This window comes from Lontra canadensis, unplaced genomic scaffold (genome assembly GCF_010015895.1).
Source record: "Lontra canadensis isolate GAN:19392208 unplaced genomic scaffold, GSC_riverotter_1.0 scaffold31, whole genome shotgun sequence".
NCBI lineage: Eukaryota > Metazoa > Chordata > Mammalia > Carnivora > Mustelidae > Lontra > Lontra canadensis.
The window spans coordinates 16,024,589-16,048,156 of NW_022631025.1; the positions used below are offsets into that span (position 1 = coordinate 16,024,589).

At 45.3% G+C, this 23,568-nt stretch overlaps 1 protein-coding gene across 2 annotated transcripts in view; it reads left to right on the forward strand.

The window, feature by feature from the left end:
* The window catches only part of PCSK5 (proprotein convertase subtilisin/kexin type 5), a 443,312-nt gene that overhangs the window by 399,410 nt on the left and 20,334 nt on the right, over nucleotides 1–23,568 (forward strand). Inside the window, exons 28-34 of one of the 2 annotated variants that reach the window (XM_032866664.1) lie at nucleotides 3,695–3,772; nucleotides 8,035–8,118; nucleotides 9,908–10,103; nucleotides 13,284–13,501; nucleotides 14,551–14,787; nucleotides 17,846–18,076; nucleotides 19,578–19,755. In XM_032866664.1, the coding sequence (XP_032722555.1) occupies nucleotides 3,695–3,772; nucleotides 8,035–8,118; nucleotides 9,908–10,103; nucleotides 13,284–13,501; nucleotides 14,551–14,787; nucleotides 17,846–18,076; nucleotides 19,578–19,755 (1,222 nt within the window). The remainder of the gene's footprint in view (nucleotides 1–3,694; nucleotides 3,773–8,034; nucleotides 8,119–9,907; nucleotides 10,104–13,283; nucleotides 13,502–14,550; nucleotides 14,788–17,845; nucleotides 18,077–19,577; nucleotides 19,756–23,568) is intronic. The other variant, XM_032866665.1, reaches the window with a different exon arrangement.

Sequence of the window (23,568 nt, forward strand, 5' to 3'; positions counted from 1 at the left end):
GACTTCCTCGCACTGGAGCCAAAGTCACAGGCTTCCTTGCAAGGTAGTTACAAGCTCCAATGACCTCTCTGTGTCTCCGGGGGTTAAAACACAAAACCCTCTTCCGACTGGAAAAATCTGACTCACATTCTATGAAGAGATGCTCACGAAAACAAGAGATGTACTCCGTTTGATTTCGAGGCAAGGATTTATTAAAAAGGTCATTTCAGTGCAGCAACGGTGGAGGTCCGCTCAGGATACGACTTTGAAGGGCCGGGGAGAGGGAAAGATCCTGGGCAGGAGAGAGGCTCTCTCTGGGTCCACGGAGGGACATCCATGGCGACCGTCCACCATGACCGTGGCACATATGAGACTTAAAGGAAAAGCAGCTCAGGGACCATCACAAACCCAGCAGCCAAAGGACACGGAGAACACAGGCCAATTTCAGAGACATAGCTGGGAAGAAAATCATTCACTCCAGACTGGGATATCTTCCGTGAATTATAGCTGGACCCAAAGGCTGAAAACGGGTTTGTCTGGCATTCAGGCATTTAAGAGGCAGTGCAAGCCAAGAGGAAAATCGTCTGGTGCTGTGTTCCTAGCTCAGAACATCTGTATTTTATCTGGCATCCAGATGATGAAAAGGGCCAGGGAGCCAAGAGTCAGAGCAGATTTGATTCCCCAAATGATTACACGTCCCTTTCAACTGGACTACGCGCTCTGCAAGCAGAAATCAGGCCTTGATTGTTCCCTCTGTCAGAGCACCACACCCAACCCTCTGCATTTTCTACTATCAAAATATAGTGTTTTTGAAGAAGGGAAGGAATTAGTCCATTTGGGGATTCAGCACTAATAAGGGATTCAGGAAGCAGATGCGAATGCTTCTCATGGCCGGACAAAAGCAATAAAGTCAATGGCACGGCCGCACTTCTCTATGATCTAGGAAATCAGATATGCAGACTACTCACAGGGAAGAAGGACTCATTCTTCACGAAGCAAGGTACAGCTGGAGCTCAGCTTCCCAGGCAGAGTTTAGACACCACTGAGGTAGATAGTAAGTGAGAAATGCACTCCATAAAGTCCTAGACTCGAGTATTGGAGCCAATGCCTACAACTGTACCCTGACTTCTAGCTCTTAAAAACAAGAAGCAAAACAAACAAACAAAACAAGATTGGGGGTATAAGAGGTGGGCAGAAGTTTCCAGAAAACAGTCGCTAATTAGCCACCCCTTTACGATGATGCTAAGCAGGTTGCATTCACCCTGAGTCAACTCTGTGGGAGCCCAGACAATGTACAGAAGGATTTGAAAAGAACAGAGCTGCCTAGGTGCTCTCAGCAAGGTGGTACTGTGCTTTTCAACATGGTCGTGGATCCACGTAAGGAAGGTAAAACGGGACAAACTTCAGTTCACCCACACCACCCCCAGCAGAAACAATCAGCTCTTCTTTGCCTCCAAAGACTACGACTGCCCCCATTGCCTGTGCCAGCATGTGGGGAGGAAACAGCCTTAAAATAAAAATCCAACTGGACTTCACTGAACCCCTTTCTTAATAAGGTGGCTGCTCAGAATGAGAGGACCATCATTCTTTGTTAATTATGCACACGGTGGGACCACCTCCTGCCCCAGTCTGAGGATGGAGAGTTCCCTACACGTTGGACCATGCCCGGCAAGTCCTTCAGCCAAGGCTGAGTAATGTCCAAAGATGGCCACCCAACTCTGCTCCTCCTGCCAGCAAAGAATCACTCGCACGGAGTATGGATCCCTCCCAGATCCCCTGTCCTAGTCAGTAATATCCTCTGGAGATTCCTGTCCAATATCCCCGCATGGCAGCCACAGACCCAATGTCAAACAGGCCACTAATGGCTTCCACAGCGCCCCGGGCATCATAGGGTGACCATGGGTGAAAATGTTGGGGCATTCAGCTGCCTTCCTGAAACCATTGTGGGGAATGGAAACGGTTTACTCTATGACTGTTAAATCATTTGGATTCTCTTAAGTGGTTTTCCCCCCTGGTAGTGCCGGAAAGTCCTGGGAATAACTCCCGCACATTTCCCCTACCTACCTATTTCCATCATCGATGAAAACCGTGTTTGTAGCAGGCTCTAATGACATAGTCCGAGGGTAGTTTAATCTACAAAGCGCAGACGCGGGGAATTAACTTTTTATCTTTGACCACATCCTAACAATTTCTCACCAGCCTGTCTTTTGATCTTGATTCCTGTGCCCTGAGGAAGCCTGGACTCCCAGAGTCCCTCACAAACACTGAGCCATGTGCAAAAAATAAATCTCAGCGGTGGGGAGATACATTGCCTGTAACTGAATCTTCGAGAGCTTTAAAGATGCCATGAAAATCTGATTTTTAGAAGGACTTTGTAGATATATACAGTTGCCTCGCTTAGAAATGAGACCTCATTTTTATTTAATTATCCAATCAGAACTCAGTGAAGAAAACCCGGGACTCTGGATGAGGAAATGACTAAACCTTTGGCCCACAGGATCCCTGAAGGAACCACACATCTGCACTTGCCTTGATTGTCAAATACCCAGGAATTTCAATAGGGGATCATTAAACCATCGGCTATGATGGGAGTATTTACCATCGGCAAACACTACAAGTTTTTTGTCTTATGTTCCAAAAAGCCATTTTACCGGTACACCACTGCTTTGACTTCAACCAAACTATTTTAAAATCCAAATCAATTACAAAAAGTCTCTCTAGTGGATGTAGCCTTTAGAGATAAGCATACCAGGATTCAAATCCTGGGTCTGCTCTCTACTAGCTGTGTGACCTTGAACAAGTTACTCATTCTGTCTGAATCTTAATTCCCTCAACCATAAAATAAGAACATGGAACTACTTCAGCCAAGGTCATTCTGAGAATTAAATGGGAGAACACACATAAAGCTCCCAGGACTGAAGAGGACACAATAAAAGTTAAACTACTCCCCAGCCCTTTAACCTGACCCAGTTTTAGCGCAGGAAACACTAGTTCACTTTCAAAACAGTCTTCCTTGTCAAAATCAAGTATTTGGCGGGGAGGGGGTGCTAGATTGGGGAAGAATAGTCCCGAAAAGAAGGCTGCAAAGAGTGGTAGCTGAGATGCCTAGGAGCCAAGCCAAGTCCTTTATATCCTGTGTATAAAGATGTCCATAGCAGCTCCATTTATAATAACGCCCCCCAAATTAAGTGAATTATGTTTCATCCAAATACATCACCCATTTAAAATAGTGTATACAAAGACTTTTAGGAGCAAGAGAATATGCCTATAAAATTTATAATATCAAATTCAGGGGTGCCTGGTGGCTCAGTCGGTTAAGCATCTGCCTTCTGCTCAGGTCGTGATCCCAGGGTCCTAGGATCCTGGGATCGAGCCCCACATGGGGCTCCCTGCTCAGCAGGGAGCATGCTTCTTCCTCTCCCTCTGCCAGCCGCTCCCCACCCCCTGCTTCTGTGCTCTCTGTCAAATAAATAAATAAAATCTTTTATAAAATGCAAAATGTAGGATCGGTACTATATACAGAGAAGACATAAATGATTTCACACACAAACACATACATGGTTCTACTCCCACATTCAATATGAAGATGGGAAATCCACGTGCTGATGTCTACCCCACATTTCTGGGTGGTAAGGTGATAGGCAACAGTAACCTTCTTTATCTTTCTTGCATTAAAAAAATGAAACGCCTTTTTTTTTTTTTTTTAATAAAAAAGAGCCCGGGCCCACTGAAAGCCCATCTTCAGCGAGGAGCCTTCCACAGAAGCAACGGCGGAAGTTTCAAATCAAAAGAGGTAACAGGGAAATAGGGAAAAGACTATCACACCGAATCAAAAGCCTCTGTGACCTAGAAACCAACCAGAGAAGCTGAACTATAAGGAGCAAACGGGGGTGCGGAAGTCCTCAGACAAAAACAGAAGGAAGGTTGTAACCACAACTTGGTGCTCAGAGGCCAGAGACCGGGAGGAAATTCAGCCGTGAAGCTTTCTGGAACATTTAAGGGCGTTCCTGATGTGCTGACTAGTTATTTCTGGAGAGGCTATCAAGAAAAGCCTCTGTCCTTGCAGATCTGTAATAGCCTGGAAAAGCACCTTTGGCCTCCCTGGTCACTGCTGTAGTATTTGAAATAGCGGAGATTGGGGGAAAAAAAAAAATACTAAGCAGTCACCAACAGTTACCAGTTAGAAAAATGAAGTTTGATATACCCGTGCAATGGAATGCTGTGGAGTCACAAACAAGAATGAGGGGGTTCTTTATGTGCCATGGCCCCCCAAATACATTATTACCAGAAACAAAACAAATGTGATAAACAAGGTGAATAAATACAGTTTATATAGAAAGGATAGAGGAATGCTTTATGATATATTCCCTTTCTTGTTTTTTGTTTTTTTTTTTTTTAACTGTGTGAGTATTGCTTATTTTAAAGTTTGTTTTAAATAAAACTCCTGTTTTATATGGTTTAGCTATAGCCATTTCTAAAGGACAGACACTACATTTTCTTGGTCAAGGTGTTTTGTTTTTTTTTTCCCTTTGAGGTCTTGTCCAGTCCAGAATTTCTGGAGTGGAAAAAAAAAAAGAAAAACTATGATCAAAGTCAAATACTTGTGTTTAAATCACTAATCTTTTAGGATAAAAACCTGTGCCTGGCAATGATGATTCCCTTGCCCACACTTAATTGCTGTTCACTGTGTGTACAGAGCACCCTCTAGTGGACATGTGCCAACATTACAGAATTTTTATATCTAGCGTGTCCCAGTAAAATCTCAAGCTGCCAGAATGTGAGATGCGTAATTATAAATACATGTGTAGATATATTACAAAAATGTGAGTAAAATTCATTAAAACTCATTTCTAAATAAAAAAACTTCAGTATAAAAATGATAAAATCGGGGTGCCTGGGTGGCTCAGTTAAATGTTTGCCACCTCCTGCTCAGGTCATGATCCCAGGGTCCTAGGATAGAGCCCCACTTCTGGCTCCCCTGTATGGGGAACCTGCTTCTCCCTCTTCCTCCGCCCCTCCCCTCCACTCTTGTGTGCTCACTCATGTACTTTCTCCCTGTCTCAAATAAATAAATAAAATCTTTGGGGCGCCTGAGTGGCTCAGTGGGTTAAAGCCTCTGCCTTTGGCTCAGGTCATGATCCCAGGATCCTGGGATGGAGCCCCGCATTGGGCTCTCTGCTCAGCGGGGAGCTTGCTTCCCCTCCCCCCCGCCCCTGCCTGCCTCTCTGCCTACTTGTGATCTTTGTCTGTCAAATAAATAACAAAAATCTTTAAATAAATAAAATCTTTAAAAAAAAAAAGATAAAACAAAAAATTTCAAACCCTGAGTCAAAAAAACCTCAACCCCTGGCCTAGACATATAATAATATTAAAGACTGTCAAGGTGTCTGGTAAATATTATTTTGCTATTATTTTTTAAGAACTGCTCTCAGCCATTGTGTTTTTTTCAGTTCCATTGAAATACAATTGACAAGTAACATTGTCATGTTTAACAAGTATAATGTGATAGTTTGATATATGTATATATTGCAAAATGATTACCACCATAAGGTTAACAAATCCACCACCCCCAGTTACCTTGTGTGTGTGTGGTGAGAACTTTTAAGAGCTAGCCTCTTAGCAACTTCCCCATATACAACAGTATTAGCTGTAGACACCATGTACTTAATCATCTTACAACTGGAAGTTTGTACCTTTTGGTCCCCTTTCACCCATTCCCCCACCCCACCCTGACCCCTGGCAACCACCAATCTATTGTAAGAATTTGGTTTCCTTGTAGGTCCATGTATAAGTGAGATCGCAGAATATTTGTCTTTCTCTCTGATATATTTCGCTTAGCCTAATGCTCAAGATTTATCCATTTGTCGCAAATGGCAACATTTCCTTCCTTTTTATGGCCAAGTGGTGCTCCTTTATACACATACAGCACATCTTCTTGATCCATTCACCCATCTATGGACACTTCAGTGGTTTCTGTATCTCAGTTCTTGTAAGCAAGGCTGCAATGAACATGGGAGAACAGGTGTCTCTTCAAGACAGTGATTCCATTTCCTTCAGTTACATACACAGCGTGGAACGGCTGGATCGTGGGGTAGCTCCATTTTTCATCTTCTGAGGACCCTCCGCACTGTTTGCCACAGTGGCTCTCCCTACTTCCAGCCCAACAGCGGTGCACAAGCGTCCCCTTTCCTCCACGTCCTCACCGATGCTGGCTATGTCTTCTCCAGCCTCGCCCAGCTGACGGGTGTGAGATGCTCTCACACTGCAGTTTTGATCCGCATCTCCCTGGGGATTAGCGAGGAATGATGTTGGCAAGGGACCTGTTGCTCGCTCTGCCGCCTTCTCTTTAGAGTTAAGTGAGGCTGTCAGGTTAAAAAGGCCTTCGGGGAGACAGTGGGTCTTGTGGAGCCTCCTGTTGTCTTTTGCGGGAATCCTGTGCTGGGCTCTGCTCTGCCCAAGGCTAACTGAGCTCTTAACAGCTCTGCCCAGGTAGAGTACAGCAGTGAGTCAGTCTCCTGGAAAACCAAGGCATGTTTCTCCTTCCAGACTAGGAAGAGAACTGCCACTTAGCGTGGCAGGATGATCCTTTATGTCTATACGTCTGTATCTACCTCCATGCCAATCTGTCTACCTCCCTACCTGGGGATCTAGTTTCCTCAGTAGCTAATCTCAGCAGCTTAATCACCATGGCACCTTCGGAGAAACCAAGCGCTGCCTCCCAGGGCCACTCCAGGTATGGAACAGGGGAAGAAGAGATAGAACTAAAGCTGAAGCTTGGGAAATGGGGAGGTATGTACCCAAGGAGAAAACTGGGAGGAAGGAAGCAGAAGGTCTAGCATTTACTGAGCCGCTGTGTGTGTGCATTATACACAGTTTCATTTCATCCCACGACAGTTCTATAAGGGAACGATCATTGGCTCTCATGCTAGAGACATGGAAAATAGGACTCTCTGAGTTTAATTCCCGTATCCATGGTTACTCTCCCAGAAGTGGCACAGCTGGGCTCTGAAGGCAGGTGTGCCTACAGGACCCACTTTGTCAGACCGACTCTCAGAAGGGCTGGAAGGAGCCAGAAGCGGGGGGGGGTCATAAGATGCCAACAGTCAACTGGGGGTCCAGATCATTCCTATCCCACATCCTGAGCTAGATCTTCTTTTTCTAATTTTCCCCCGTGAGACTCATGCTGATTCCCAAGCAGCTCCTGAGGTTTGGTCAAGATCTCGTGTCCTCATTGAGTGATGTCACCAAGGCTGTTCTGTAGGTCTTTGAAATTGTCCCTCGGACTTGCTGACTCTTGGGAAAAGCCTGGCCATCGAAGGAGTGCTCTTGGGGGGAAAGGGAGACAGGAACACCTCCAATGTTTCCCAGGTGGATGGGTATTGAGCGGGAATGGCCTGCCTACCACCCAACCAACCAGAAAACTCGCAGGTGGGCCCATTAGGTGAATGTTTAACGATGATTTGAGAGGAGATCAATTTAGGTTTGCATTCCACAGTGGTCACTCTGAAGAACACAGAAACCCAAACATTGACGGATTTTGAAACCTAGTTCCAAAGAACAAAAAAAAAAAAGGAAAGAGAGGAGGGAAGGAAGGGAGGGAAGAAGGAAAAGAAAAAGTTACTCCACAAAAGACACAATGAATTCTGTTATCATCTTGGAGTGAAGAGAAATGGTCATCTAAGAATCTTGGGGAAAGAAGTGATGACCTTCAACTAGAAAATTCTTTCATGATGCATGCCCACAAGCACACACTCCCACAGATTTTTAGTATGTGGAAGAAGGAACACCTGTTAGATTAAACAACCCCATTGTATTTAAGGCTATCCTGTCACTGGAAGTTTGCAAACCACGTCTTAATGATCAATTGGAAGGAAGAGAAAAAAGAATGAAATACATGAATAAATGAATAAAGTCCACTGCATGGGTAATGAGTGGGCACCAGAGTTTAGCCAATGCAAAACTGAAGGGATTCTACTCTGGGCAAGGAAGACGAGATGACCCATGAGATCCTTTCCAATGCTGTAACACTGACTTCTGGTTTCTGTCCCTACACAGACATTTTGCGAGGACACCAACCTTGTCATCCTTCTTGTAAAACCTGCAATGAGTCTGCAACGCTGTGCACTTCATGTCCAAAAGGTCAGTGTGGAATGTGACAGGAGGTGGCCGTGGCCCAGACACTTCACTGTCACTCATGTGACATCTTTATGTAAAAGCTTTGCAAGACTTGATCCAGTTCTCACTGTTCCTATCACAATGGCTCCTCTGGGAAAATGCCAGGACCCAGACAGTGACCTCTAACAAAACTGGTATTCAGGGGCACATGGCGGGTTCAGTCGGTAGAACAAGAGACCCTTGATCTTGGGGTTGTTAAGTTTGAGTCCCATGTTGCGTATAAAGATTACTTAAAAATAAAATCTTAAACACACACACACAACTAGCTTTCAAAGGACCAAAAAAAGAGAGAGAGAGAGAGAAAAGAAAAACATCAGTGTTCTTATCCAAAGCCATGATGAAGTTATCTGTTGATCTGGCCACAGAATTTGCTGGGTCTCTGGGTACCTGACATTTCTAGAGGTTCCATTACTCTTGAAAGTGCATTAGCCAAAACAAGAGAACTGAGGGTAGAGATTCCGGGGGAGGGTAAGTACCCTACTTCTTCTTTCCTTCTTCATTTCTGAATTTAGGGGAGAAAAAAACCCAAGAACGACTTTTTTTTTTTTTTTTTAAGGTTTGTTTAGTTGATAGAGTGAGCAAGAGCAGGGGGGAGGGGCAGACGGAGAGGGATAAACGGGCTCCCTGCTGAGCAAGGAGCCTGATGTGGGGCTCAATCCCAGGACCCTGGGATCATGACCTGAGCCAGAGACAGACGCCCAACTGACTGAGCCACCCAGGAGCCCCATCCAAAAAACAACAACTTAACAGGTCAACAGATGCACTGCTTCTTCGTCTGTAATAACAAAACATCAGAAATAGCAACTCCCCTGAATTCGGGGGATATTTTATGAACATGGTTCATTAACAGTGAGAATTTAAGAATTAAAAGTGACCATGAAAGCGGTCATGGTGTTGGAAGGCGCAGTGTTCATTGTGAGATGATGCAAACTTTAAAATTTCAGGTGTGCCATGACTCTACCCATACAAAATATAAACGTTTACAACCAAAAACTGAAGGAATTTTCTTAGGATTTGGGAATGGAGGGTGATTTTTACAATAGTTTTCTTCAATAATGATGATATCTGATTTTTTTCAATTAAAAATAAATAGACAGACCATCCACGCCAGGTGGTGCTGGATGGAAGAGTTGCCACTGGGTTAGCAGCCTAGAAGGAGAGGCTTCCAGAAGCAGAAAAAAAGACTCTAGAGGGCTGCACATGTGCCTTACACGTGGACAAAGGTGTTAACAGACCACCTGGACAGAAGGAAGCCCCTCGAGACCTGCACCAGTATCAGCAGGAAAGTAAAAGAAACAGGGCAAGAGGGCACTTGGGTGGCTCAGTCAAATAAGTATCTGTCTTCAACTCAGGTCATGATCTGGGGTCCTGGATTGAGTCCCACATCGGGCTCCCTGCTCAGCAGGGAGCCTGCCTCTTCCTCTCCCTCTGCTCCTCCCCACCCCCATTGTGCACTCACACTCTCTCTCTCTTTCTCTCAAATAAATGCTAAAAACAGAAAGAAAGAAACAGGGCAAAACCTCTGTTGTCAATATCCTTTCTGGCCATCAAACTGAATGTGGGAGACCGAGCATCACTAATAATTACTTGCGATTGTCAGAAATAAATATTCAACATCCTTGGGTCTTTGCAGAGGCTCCAAAAAGGAGTCTGGGCTGCTGTGGGTCATCTGTCCTTTGTGCAGACACAAGTGCCCTTGGACCAGACACAGGATGACCGTCTGTCCACTCTGCCTTCTTCCCTGGGTTTCTAGGCACATATCTGCTGGCCCAGGCCTGTGTCTCCTCCTGTCCCGAAGGCACGTGGCCCTCGGCGAGGAGTGGAAGCTGCGAGAACTGTACAGAGGACTGTGTCTCCTGCTCTGGAGCTGATCTCTGCAGAAAGTGCCAGACATCACCAGACCTCCCTCTTGTCCTCCACAAAGGCAGGTGCTACACCAGGTGCCCTGAGTAAGTGTCCCTCTGCCTTTCTCGTCCGGCTCTGGTTCATTCCCCTATGGCATCTGGAGGGCAATTCCTTCTTGCACCAGGAACACCTCCCCATCCCCAGTGACAGAGCCTAGGGATGTGTCCCCCTGTGACTCTGACTGACATCACTATTGGCCATAGCAGTCAAAGCCTGCACACTTCTCCCTCGGGACTGTGATATGTACATGTTTTTGACTTTTGTGAAAATACGCGTTTCTTCCACCTTGTGGCTGTGATCAACAGGTTGTCTTTCTTCCATGACCAAAGTTAAGGCTGTGAATACAGGAATCTCTTCTTAAATGTTTGCAGCAGGTGAGGTGTGAGGTGTAAATAATAAATACAGAATCAGACCTGCTAAATTATTTATTGATTCCTCGTGGTTTCCTCAGTCCTCTGGTTTATAATTCCTTTTCTCTTCCCATCAATGGTTCCACCTCCAGGATGTAAAAAGGAAGTGGAAACGATACTTGGAAAACTGCAACTGGGAACTTCCAGGGACGAGCAACATAAATTCTAAGTAGAATGACTGAGACAGTGTGGGGTTTGTCATTGCATGGACCAAAAAGCTTAAAATCCAGCATTGGCTACCTCAGTGGCCAACACTTCGTTAAAGACTCATAATCTTTCCGTTTTGTTCTTGTATCTTCTTCAGCTTGTCATCCCCTGAGCCCCGCTGTCTGCCCTGTGTCCAAACGTCACCACCCTACACAGCAATAACCAGAGACAGAAAAGGGCACGTTTCCCCTCCTCCATCTCTTTTCCAAAGGAAAGAAAACCGACTTCCCTTCACATCTCATTAGTCAGAATGCATCCCTTCCATGCTCCAAAAATGATCTCTGGCCAGAAGGATAGAAATAGAAGGATCAGTTTCTGCTACACAAGATTCACCCCTAACACCCAAATAAAATCAAACACTGACAGCCAGGAGGACTAGAAAGAGGAAGGCGAGGAGGGAGTTTGGGGGAGTGACCAATAGGATCTATTTGGGGGAATTAGAAATTTCCCACTGATTAAAAGAACTTGACGCTAGAGCTACAAGACCTATGATAGAAGTAGATCATTAGTTTCTGGATCTGCTACTGAGGCAGATCCTGTAGGTGCAAACACCAGTCAGGGTACTCGAGAAGCCTCCAGGCTAGTGGAGAAGCCAAGCGTATTCAATTCTGTTCTGCAGATAAATAGTTTGCATCTGCTAGATGTAAGAATTGACAGCAGAAACTTAGTTATAATCAACTGAAGGTTCTCCATGTGGTCCCAGAAAGCTAAGATACTACTGTATAAGGGAGTCTGGTCTTAGCTTTCATCCAGATACAATTTGGTTCCCTCTCTTCTACTAAACTGCTTCTTCTCCGATTTTTCTTTCGTAAAACTACATCAGATACATAAACCTATTCACCCCTGTCCTATTTCTTCCTGATACATTCAGTACATTTTTGTTTCCTCAATAAATACAAGAAGGGCTGAAGGAATGAGGAAACAGATGTGAATGAGTTCATTAAAACGTCAAGTAAAGAGGCCGTATAGGATGCCTCATGGGCACTGATTCAAAAAGGACTCTAACAGATGAGTTTTGCTACAATTATTCACCCTTCCATGGATCTGTGCCCTCTACTTGTCACTTTGCAGCAACTTCCACAGATGTTGAATGGACTGCCTTGATCTTGACTTAAGGCAAGTTCATTTGCTTTGGCCAACGGGTCGTTAGCGGAAGGGAAGCAGAGCTTTACAACCTGTTTGCCTGGATGAACTTGCCCTCTTATTCTCTGTCATGGCTAAGAGAAGAATGTGCCCAGGAGGTCCCTGTGCCAGGGAAGATAAAGGGACAGAAAGACCAGAATCCAGAGTGTACCTTGGGGTGCAGCCTCCGTCCCCGAGAGTACATGCCTGAGTAGTACACATACTGAGAAGCACATGTGCTTCCCCTACAAATGACATATGCCTCTTTGAGCACAAGCTCAGCCTAGATCTGCCCTCCCACAGACACACGGGTGATGAGTTTGGGGATGTTTTGCACTATTATGACAACAGCTGACAAATAAAATGAAAATTGTAGAAAACAACTGTAATAGACACCTAGGACATCGAAGTCCATATCCTCTACACTGGTTTGTGATTTTCCCGCTTCTGCACATTCCAGCTCTTTCCTCCAGCTTTTTTCTTCCAAGGAACTATCTATATTTTCCTCATCTTCCAAATCTATTAGAAAAGTTTAAGGTTTTCATATTTCCTGTGTTCGCCAGTCAGTGTTAATCTATGGCATGATAACATAATCACTGAGAGGTCCAATATATACGGACACCAGACTCCACCTGGAAGAAAGTCAGTCACAGAAATATATCCTCCTGTATATTTGTAGGATATGTTTGTGCTGTAAATATGTTTGACACTGTGTGCAAACATTCTACGCGTGTGTTTGGAAGAAGCCACTGGAGACTGGCTGAGAGGAGCCGCAAACAAAAGTGGTTCTAATTTTATAGGGCATTAAACCTTCTGAGCTTTTTAAAAGTAACTTTTTAACTTAATTATAAATGAACATTTTATATTAAAGACTAAATTCAGTCATTTAGTAAATGAAAATTTTTCATTAAAAATGTATTGGATAAAAAGCATTTTCTACTCTAACATAAGGCTCTTATTTTAAAAAAAGGAATAAAGAATAAAAACCAGGGGCGCCTGGGTGGCTCAGTGGGTTAAGCCTCTGCCTTCAGCTCAGGTCATGATCTCAGGGTCCTGGGATCCAGCCCCGCATCGGGCTCTCTGCTCAGCAGGGAGCCTGCTTCCCTCTCTCTCTCTCTGCCTGCCTCTCTGCCTGCTTGTGATCTCTCTCTCTGTCAAATAAACAAAATCTCTAAAAAAAATAAATAAATAAAAATAAAAATTGGGAGATAAAATAGGAAACCAGAACGTGGCTGAACTATACAGACATTAACAAAAGTGGCTTTCAAACCAACCACGTTCACAAGGACAATACCTATCCGTTTCATCTTTCTCTTCCCAGATGTGATTTCTGACCCCTCCTTCCTCTGAAAATCTGACCGCCTCGTTCTCCCCCCCGGTGGCAGCCGCCTTCCCAGCGTCTTCAGTCCCAAGACCTCTGCCACCACGCGGGACTCATTTCCCCAGCCGGAAAGCATCTCCACTTGTGCTCTGTCTTCCCCACAGGGGCTTCTACGCAGAAGACGGCACGTGTAAGCCCTGCAGCTCTCCTTGCAGAACCTGCAAAGGAAATGCTACCAACTGCCACTCTTGCCAAGGAAGCCTCACCCTGCACCAGGGAGCATGCCGGGAAGCCTGCCCCGAGAGGCACGTGGCCGTGGAGGGGGTGTGCAAGGCTTGCCCTGAGATGTGTCAGGACTGCATCCATGAGAAGACGTGCAAAGGTATGTGGGAGCATCCCAGGGGAGAGTGTGGCTCTCCCAAGCCACCACTCCTGGGGACCGACTGTGGCAGGGGGTGGGGGCGGGGGGGAGGTGTCCATGCAAAATGGAGGGAACCAGTCTCCTTACCTTTACTGAAATAGATCCACCTCCCTGCCCATCACTGAGGAAATCAAGGGCGGGATTAAAGCCTCGCCATTACGGATGCTTCAAGCAAAGACAAACGATAAAGTCCTGCTTCTGCGGGATTTCTCCCACACAGGGGTCCGGAGCACTTAGGGGTCATCCCAGCTGCGGGAGATCCAGACAAGAACCCAAAGTTCCTGCCTCTTTGGGCACAAAATCTCATAGGGAGGCTGATATTAAGGAAACAGAGGGAGCTAGAGAATTGCAACTGTTATAAAAGATACGAAAGAGAAGTTCAGGCGAAGACAGTCGGGCTCAGGAGAGCACTCTGGCTAGGAGTTCCTTCTCGGGAATTATCCCCACCACAAGCTAATCTCCTCTCCAGAGTAAGACCCATTGAATGATGCTGTTCCATTGAAGGGATTCTCTTGGTGTGACCCAAAGTGTTTTCTTGGTTTCCCCCCAAATAAGAGAATGAAGACAAATGAAAGAAACCCACAATGCATTCCTCCCACTGAATAATTATGTGTATGTCACTGGTCGACCCTACCAGGGAATGAAAACGTCACTAATGCAAGAATATTTAAACTGCTTTTGCACTGAATACAGCCTGCGTTTCAGGTTTTCACCAAAACCTCCAGCATCTCCTCCACAGCTGGTCTACCCCATCACTGCAATTTTTTTACACCTCTAAGGGGCAGATCATTTCGGGCTGTAAACCCAACACCAGGTCATTAGGCCACTGTATGTGGTCTTCTCTCCCAAAGCTTAGAGACATGAGGCTTGGCACGGGACACACACATGGGACACGGAACACTCTGGTAGAAGGAGCCAGTGGGGTCTGGACAGGCTAGCCCACTCCAGAAGGAAGGGATTCCTCTTTCCTGTGCCCGAGGGGGTAACTGGCTGTTTCCTACTCCCTGCAGAGTGTACGCCTGGGTCCTTCCTGTTCCAGGGTATGTGTCATCAGTCCTGTTCCCGCGGCTTCTACAAGGACACACGCGAGTGCATCCCCTGCCACGAAGACTGTCTGGAGTGTAGTGGCCCCTCGGCGGATGACTGTGACCTCTGTGCCGAGCCATCCCTGGTTCTCTACAATGGACGGTGTTTGGACGAGTGTCCAGGGGGAACCTACTACGAGAAAGAAACTAAAGACTGCCGAGGTAACAGCTTGCACGAGTCTGACCAGGCATCCCCAGGGCACCCGCCACCACAGGGGTGTCTGCTGAGACAAAGCACGTGTTGGGGTCTGCGGGGTTCCAGCCCCAGAGCTGTCATCCCACCTGTTTCCCTCCTGCTCAAGAAAGCAGACTTTTGAATCTGCTCTAATTCATTATTAATTTTAAATGAATTGTTCATCAGCTTTGACCAGGTAACTTTTCTTGAGAACAAGTCAGGTTGACCCTCCTCCCAACACAGGCTCTGATCCGCTGATCAAAAAGAACTCCCGTGTGAAGCTTCACAGCAGACACGAACCTTCACAAGTCACCCACAATGGAAGTGTCTTGGTTTTTTTTCTTTAAAGATTTTATTTATTTGACAGACAGAGATCACAAGTAGGCAGAGAGGCAGGCAGAGAGAGAGGAAGAGAAGCAGGCTCCCTTCTCAGGTAAGAGCCTGATGCGGGGCTCGATCCCAGGACCCTGGGATCATGACCTGAGCTGAAGGCAGAGGCTTTAACCCACTGAGCCACCCAGGCGCCCCTGGTTATTTTTCTTAAACCTTGAAGCTGCTAAAGGGTGACAGCAGCATAGGGAAAGCTGTGCCTCGGCGGGCAGGGGGGGTGTTCTTGGGTCCTTCATCAGTTTGCTCCCTGTGGTGACCCTCCATGGTTCCTCACCTGCTTCAGCAGGTCCTGCCCTGGGACACCCCCCACACTCAGCGCATCAACCCCAACCCGTTCAAGGCGGGATCTGCTCTCGTTGATGCCTCCTTATGTTTTCCCTAGGTATCAACGGTTGGCCTCAGAACAGGAAAAATAAATGGTCTATCATGAGAATTCTCCATTAAATGAATCGCCCTGGGCTAACCTCTACAGAGTCCCAGTGATTCGCTCCCGCTAGGCAGCCAGGGCTAACTTGGCCCGTGTCGCCACCAAGCAGGCACTGTTAGGCAGCTCTGCAGAGGTGGTCCCAAAAGCAGTGGGAGCTTAAGGGTGAGCGCCTGGGGTGGGAGAAACCTGGGGCAGCCACGTTCTAGAATGTACTCAGAAGAAAGATTTCCATGTCATAGGACGTGGGGATAGAGCAGACTCCTGACAGCTTTCTGCTCCAGCCCTAGGATCTGGATTCACCTCATTGTGGGTTTGATGTAAGACACCCTTTAGTGTCCGTGCCCCCGCAGGAAAGACCATGGACTAGAACACGGTAGAAGACGGGGCCAGAACACGGTAGAGCTTGGGGCCAGTTTCCTTGAGAAGTTCAGCAACTCAGCCAAAGGCTGCCATGCCATCGTGCTTGTACCTGGACAGAAACTGAGGCTCAATTTGTGGCCTTTCTCTGGTGTTCAATAATACTGGTGATTTGCCATACACAGAACTCTGTGGGCCTCATTTACTTGACTTACCTGACTTAGTTTTCTCATTGAGAAAGGCCCTTGGTTCCCATCCCTGGTTGCCCATTAGAATTACCTGGGGAGCTTAAAAAAAAATACACACACACACATATAAATATCATATATATTTTTATATGTATTATATAATAAATATATTAGTTATATTTAATAATATAATTATATATTTTATGTTATATATAATATATTTATGTGTTTATATATGTTATATATTATATATATTTTATTATATATGTTATATATTATATATATTTTATTATAATATATATAAAGTAAAATATATTTTATATATTTTTATATATTATATGATAAAATTATATTTTTATTTTTATATATTTATACTTAAATTATATATAACATATAATATGTATATACATATAAATTATATTTAAATATATATTAATTATATATAAAAAATAAATGTTTTATATTTCATATATATATGGATGTCTGGGCTCCCCTCAGACCAACTCAACTGTTGGGAACTAACTTGAAGGCTCTCCCTGCAAGGCAATGACTCCTTCCACCAGTCCAAAGTCGGGCTGAGGGAAGCTGGTACTGGAAGAAATAGGGTGACCACTGGACTTTCCAGAGAGAAGAAATAAAGGACCTGACCTGAAAAATTAAGATTTAGGTAGATGTAGAGAAGCATCCAGAAGTAAGAAGGATCTCTCCTAAGAAACACAGGACTTGGGATCCATTTGGGTCACCCAAATTATCCTCTATGAGACAGCATAGGCACCTCTAAGAATCCCACACCTATCCCAAGGCACTGGGGCAGAAATAGCAGGAGCTCTGATTAAGCTCCCGGGTTCAACTCCTAACCCTGCCCAGTTCCAGCCAAGTGACTTGGTACCTTCAGCCTCAATGTCCTGCTCTAGGTGTCTATTCTATTCAGTAAACACTCATTGGGGGCCTCCCATGTGCTGTGAGCACATGGAAGACAGACCCTAAAAAAGTAAGTCAAAAGGAAAAGTTAGTCAGGGCAGGGGAACAGGAAGCTGGGCAGGATGGAGTTGAAATTGGAGCAAAGGCAGCCTGAAGACATCATTGAAAATATAATCCACACATATATCGAGGAGAACCACACAGATACTCTAAGCAGAGGGAACAGCAATGGCTAAAACCCTGAGGTAGGAATGAACTGTTTTGATTTTATCTGTCTAACAAAAAGTTACTGAGTGCCTGTTACAAGCCAGGTCCTCTCAGTGGAATACAAGAGGCCTTTTTTTTTGATCCACAGGTTATTACAATACATCCCAACAACTGTTGTTAGTGATAAGCTCAGGGTGTTCTGGGAGGGTTAGTGGAGGACGGCAATTAGAGTTATGGGGTGAGCAGGCCACAGACCGGTGTGTGACCACACCCCAGAACTGCTTATTATTCTGTTGCAATTCTGGTAACTACACTGAGTCTAATATTTCTGGGTTTTGCAAGAAGGGGTTCTCTAGATATTACAGAGAGAAAACAGCCATTTTTCTTCTCATTTGACAAGAATGCTCTACCCAGAGTCCAAGGGCTCTACCCAACTTGGTGGTGCCCCATGCCCTAGTCCAGAGTCCTAGAAATCTCTGAAAGGAAGAAGAAAGAAGTGTGAACACGCCTTCCAGGTACACCCTGATCCTCTCCCCCTTGGTCTTGTACCCATAGATTGCCACAAGTCCTGCCAGACCTGCTCATCCCCTGGGACCTGTGTGACCTGTCAGGAAGGTCTTCTGGTCAACCACCACGGGGACTGTGTGCCTCACAAGGAATGCGCTCCCTCTGAGTACTGGGACGTACAGGCTCTGGGATGCAAGCCCTGCCATGCCAAGTGCTTCCGCTGCACAGGGCCTGCTGAGGACCAGTGTCACGCCTGCCTGAGGGACCATCTTCTTCTCAGTGAGTCACGAGTCCTCTGAGGAGGGCTCTCTCCTCCCTTCCATCTGGGAAACTACCTTCCATATCACCTGGCACCCAGTAGATGTCTTTCTAATTTTTCACTTCATATTTGGAAAATTCTCAAAACTACAGAAAAGACAAAAGTACAAAGAACGCCACACATGTGGCCTTCACCCACCTCGCCCACTGCTAATGAGATACCCCGTTTGCTTTATCATTTGTGTGCTCGCTCTCATCTCTTTCAATGTGTGTGCCTACATCTCCACAATAAATTTCTTCCCGACCATCTGGGGATGTGATATACACAGCGTGGCTCCTTTTGCATAAATACTTTAGTATGTATTTCCTACAACTAGGGATGCTTTTTGACATAGCAACTGTATGGCTGTTGATGCAAGTGAATTTAACATCAATACTTCACTGTATCACTGTATCACCTGAATTTTGGCAATTTCCCCTGAGAACAGGATCCCGTCTCCAATCAGGTATTGCTTTCGGTTCCCGGGTCTCTGTAGCCCCTTTTAATCTGAATCATTTCCACAGACATTTTTTTTCTATAGCATATTGACGATTTATTTTATTATTTTTTAAAGATTTTATTTATTTATTTGACAGACAGAGATCACAAGTAGGCAGAGAGGCAGGCAGAGAGAGAGGAAGGGAAGCAGGCTCCCTGCTCAGCTAAGAGCCCGATGCGGGGCTCGATCCCAGGACCCTGGGATCATGACCTGAGCTGAAGGCAGAGGCCCAACCTACTGAGGCACCCAGGAACCCCTAGAATATTGACAGTTTAGAAGAATACAGTCCCTATCCCTCTATGGGAGTCTGTGTGAGGTTTCCCATGATTAGACGGAGATGATGCTTTCCAGCCAGAATACTCCACAGGTGATGTCATGTCCTCCTGGAGACCCAGGATGTCACCTGCCCCTCACCGGTGACACTGTGGTCACCTGTTCAGAGCGCTGGCCAGGGTCTCTGCTGCTTAGTTACTGTTTTCCATTGCAAGTAACAAGCAGTGTGTGGAAAGACACTTTACAATCATGCAGGAAAGCAGCCCCTCATTAAAATTTCCCCTGGATTTTGCATCCAGGGATTAATGAATCTTCCTGAAGTCTGGCGTGGTCTGAGGTTAGCTACCTCCAGCAGATCATACTGGAAGGTTATCACTGATGTGAAGCAATGCCCTCAGGTTTCCAGGTGACTGGGCTGACACAGGTATGCAAGAAAGAAAATGAGACAAAGTTCACTCAGCTAGAAGAAGGAGCAGTGGAGGGGTGTGGGAGAGAGGGAAGGAAGAGATGAATATATTGAAGACCTAGAAAGGGTTAGCATCTATCTCCCTAACCCAGGAAACCTGAGAAGCAAGACACTCCCAAGGACATCGTCTCACTCCTCCTGCACCCTCCCGTCCCGCCTTAGTGAACCATGGCGCGCGCAGAGGAGGTTTTGCAGACACACGTCATACCTGATACCAAAACAGACTCTTTTCCTTCCTTGGCAGACACGACCTGCGTGCAGGACTGTCCCGAGGGCTACTACGCTGATGAGGACAGGCACCGATGTATCCCCTGCCACAGCTCTTGTAGGACATGTGAAGGGAGACACAGCACACAGTGCCTCTCCTGCCACCCAGGCTCGTTCCAGCTGGAAAAGGAGTGCCTGCTGCAGTGCCGGGAAGGGTAAGGCGCTCAACACACGCTTCCCCAAAACCCCAAAACCACTCCAGGCAGCACTATCAGCAAACCCATTTTGCAGATGAGGAAGCTAAGTTATATAACACCGGGTTGAAGTCTCAGTGCTAGGAAGAAATAAAGATGAGAGTCCACCCAAAATCTACTGATCTCTAAAGGCTTTCAGCTGGGGCACCTGGCTGGCTCGGTCCATATGGCACGTGACTCCTGATCCTGGGTTCATGAGTTTGAGCCTCATGTTGGGTGCAGAGATTACTTAAATAAATAGATATCTTAAAAAAAAAAAAAGATTTCAGCTAGTTCATAGTAATGGACGAGTACACAGGAGAGGCAGAGTGACACAGTGAGATAACATGAAGGGTCGATCATCAAGTTAGAATCACGGGTCACACTTCGTTACTAATTTGAAGGTATAGGCAATCACAAGGCAGAGGCAAAGCATTCTTCCCTTAGAGAAGTCTGAAACCATAAATATAGGTTCTTCTTCTTCTGCATTAGGATTTGTTCTGATCAGATTTAGGTGAGATCTAAGCCAGGTATGCGGAACATCAATTTTACAAAGGGAAAAATTTCAATTAAATATTCCCACTTACACGCCACCAATGCTCCAACCTCCCACGCCCCCATAAATCTACAACGTACACGTTTAGGTGCCCTAAGCAACCTAGATACATAGATGTATCCTCCTAAAAGCACGTCACAAATAAGAACTCTATAATTTTTTTTGCTAGGAGAAACTATAAGTGTATTTATCACAAGGTCTGATTCCAGCATGTTTGAAAGAGGATTTGACGGAGTCCTCCCTTTTCTCCCCCAGGAATCTCTAGTACAGAGAAAGACGTAGATTACGGGCCCATTGCTAATTCTTCCTTCCCAGTCAGTCACCTAAGGCACTGAGGGTTTCCAGACCCAAACTGAAAGGCTATCCCCTAGGACTTTCCCCAATGCTTCTGCCCACATGAGACCTCACGCTTCTTTCCTTCAGCTCTACAGCAACTCCTGCCTGCACTGTGTGCTGAACCCTGCCCTCATCCATTCACTCATTCATTCCACACATGTCTGATGAAGAACACCTTGGATGTAAAATACAAAGATTTTGACCTTCAAGAATTGGTCCTTCCGGGGGCGTCTGGGTGGCTCAGTCAGTTAAGCGTCTGCCTTCGGTTCAGGTCATGATCCTGGGGTCCTGGAATTGAGCCCCGCATCAGGCTCCGTGCTCAGCGGGAAGCCTGCTTTTCCCTCTCCCTGTGCCCCTCCACCCCGACTCATGCACGTGCTCTCTCTCTCTCTCTCTCACTGTCTCTCAAATAAATAAATCTTTTTTTAAAAAGAATTGATTCTTCCTATATATTTCTTACCAAGAAAATTACAAACCTGGAAAAAAAAACCTCTTATTTTTACACATATTACTGCAATACTCAGCACAAAGTCACACACCTCAGCCCTCAAAAACACCAGCCGTACGGATCCATGAACAAAAGGCCATCCCCGACAAGGGCAGGGAGAGGGCCACGGGGCTTGGCCTTTCCTCTTCATTCCAGAAAGTGCCTGAAAAGATCTGGATCCAATGAAAGGAATCTCCATCTCCCTCAAATCAAGTCATTAAACGTTTTTATGCACAAAAGGGTATAATCCTGTCATCTAAATAGTTGTAGACCATCAAATTAAGAAGATAACTGTTCTGTTGTGAAGTATGTGAAGTTACCCACTGGGAAGAGAGGCACGAGTTGCCATAAATTTCTTTAATGAGGAACAAATGGGATATTAATGAGGTATAAGTGGAAATATTTAACAGAAATGGTTCCTTGTACAAAATCACTGTTCCACGCACATTGCCTCAAGCTCATATTAAATCTCTTTACCTTGGAAAGGCAGGTATATGATCCTCTGAACCCTTTACCCACACACATGATTTTTTGTGTGTTTAACCTCAGAACAGGTTTTTTTAAAATATTGTATTTATTACTTTTGAGAGAGAGAGAGAGCACAGACAAGTGGGAGGGAGGGGCAGAGGGAGAAGCAGACGCCCTGCTGAGCAGTGAGCCCCACTTGGGGCTCGATCCCAGGATGCTGGGATTATGACCCAAGACAAAAGCAGACAAGTTAAGCCACCCAGGTGCCCCGGTGCTTTTCATCTTAGAAACAACCTATCGACATTTGTAATATTAGTAAAGAATATATATGCTGCTTTGAAGTTTACAAAGTATTTCTACTCAGAATAAATTTTTATATTATGATCTGGTTCTCCAACAATACTCAGAGATTGACTTATTCTCCCCATTTTACAGATGAGAAAATAGAGGCTCAAAGATGTTAAGTGACTTGGGGCACCTGAGTGGCTCAGTGGGTTAAAGCCTCTGCCTTCGGCTCAGGTCATGGTCCCAGGGTCCTGGGATTGAGCCCCACATCAGGCTCTCTGCTCAGTGGAGAGCCTGCTTCCTCCTCTCTCTCTGCCTGCCTCTCTGCCTACCTGTGATCTCTGTCTGTCAAATAAATAAATAAAATCTTAAAAAAAAAAAAGATGTTAAGTGACTTGCTGAATGTCACAAGGCTACTAATACACAGTGGGGCCAAGACAAGACGTCAGATCTTCTGACTTCAAGTCCCTGTATTGTCTGTGTGGGAAAGTGTGGGTTTCTACCTTTTCCCGTGGCTTTCTCTTCCCATCTTCTGTGGCCTTTATTGGCTCTTCAGTTCCTGGCTGATGCTTTCTTTGTCCTCCCTTCATCACCCGGTCTCACCCAGGCTCCCTGAATGACTCAGCTGTAATTTTCCTCACTTGATGGCAGAAGGTAAAACAAGGCCTGATTTGCCACAGGCTGGGCCACAGAGATACAAATGCCCTCACTCAGGTCAGGGACAGCTGGCGAGAGAGAGGCAGACTCGTGCTACCTTGCCCTGGATTTAGTTTCCAACGACTTTCGTGGAACTGAAATAAACTTTAGGGAACCCTATGTGGCAAAGAGTCTCAGGCCAGAGAAGCCAAGGGCAAACCATCAAAGTTTCTAGAATAGCTTCAATGTGCCCGTGTCCAGAGATACCAAGAAGGGTGGGAGGATGTCTAGAAGTTCATCTTTGTCAATGATTTCTTTTCTCTCTTCTATCTTACTGGAAAATTTTTTATTTACTTAGCCCTGCTTTGTTATTGTGGTGAACAGGTAGGTTCAAATCACATGAGCCCGCTTCACGAGCAGTCTGACATTAAGCCAATTGTCTGAATTCTCTGAGCCTCAGTTTCTACTTACATAAAATAGAGATGATAATATCTAAATCATAAGGTTTTGAGATGTAATCATATGATTCATAATTATCACAAATACATGTGATTCATGATGTGCCAGGTGCTATTCTAACAATTTTCTCAACAATAACTTGTTTAATTTTAGCTACTAACATTGTCCCCATATTACAGACCTGAGACACAGAGATGGTGTGGGACTTGCCCAAGGTTGCACAGCTCGAGTGGAACTGCTTGGCTTTGACCCCATGCAGTTTGTTCCAGAAGGCAGGCTCTAGCATCTTACTTTTAGGTTCAATAAGGTGAACTAATGCCTACGAAGTCCCGAGAGAACTACCATGTACTTAGTAAAAAGTTAATGAACAGTGATTATGGCTATATTTAGCCTCCAAAAAATTATTTCAGAGGTTACATCTATTATGATATAAACATTAGCATCACTCATGTCATTTTCTATTTTAAGATAGATTTTTTTAAAAAGATTTTACTTATTTATTTGTCAGAGCGAGAGAGAGCATGTGCATAAGCAGGGGGAGAAGGGGAAGCAGAGAGCCCAATGAGGG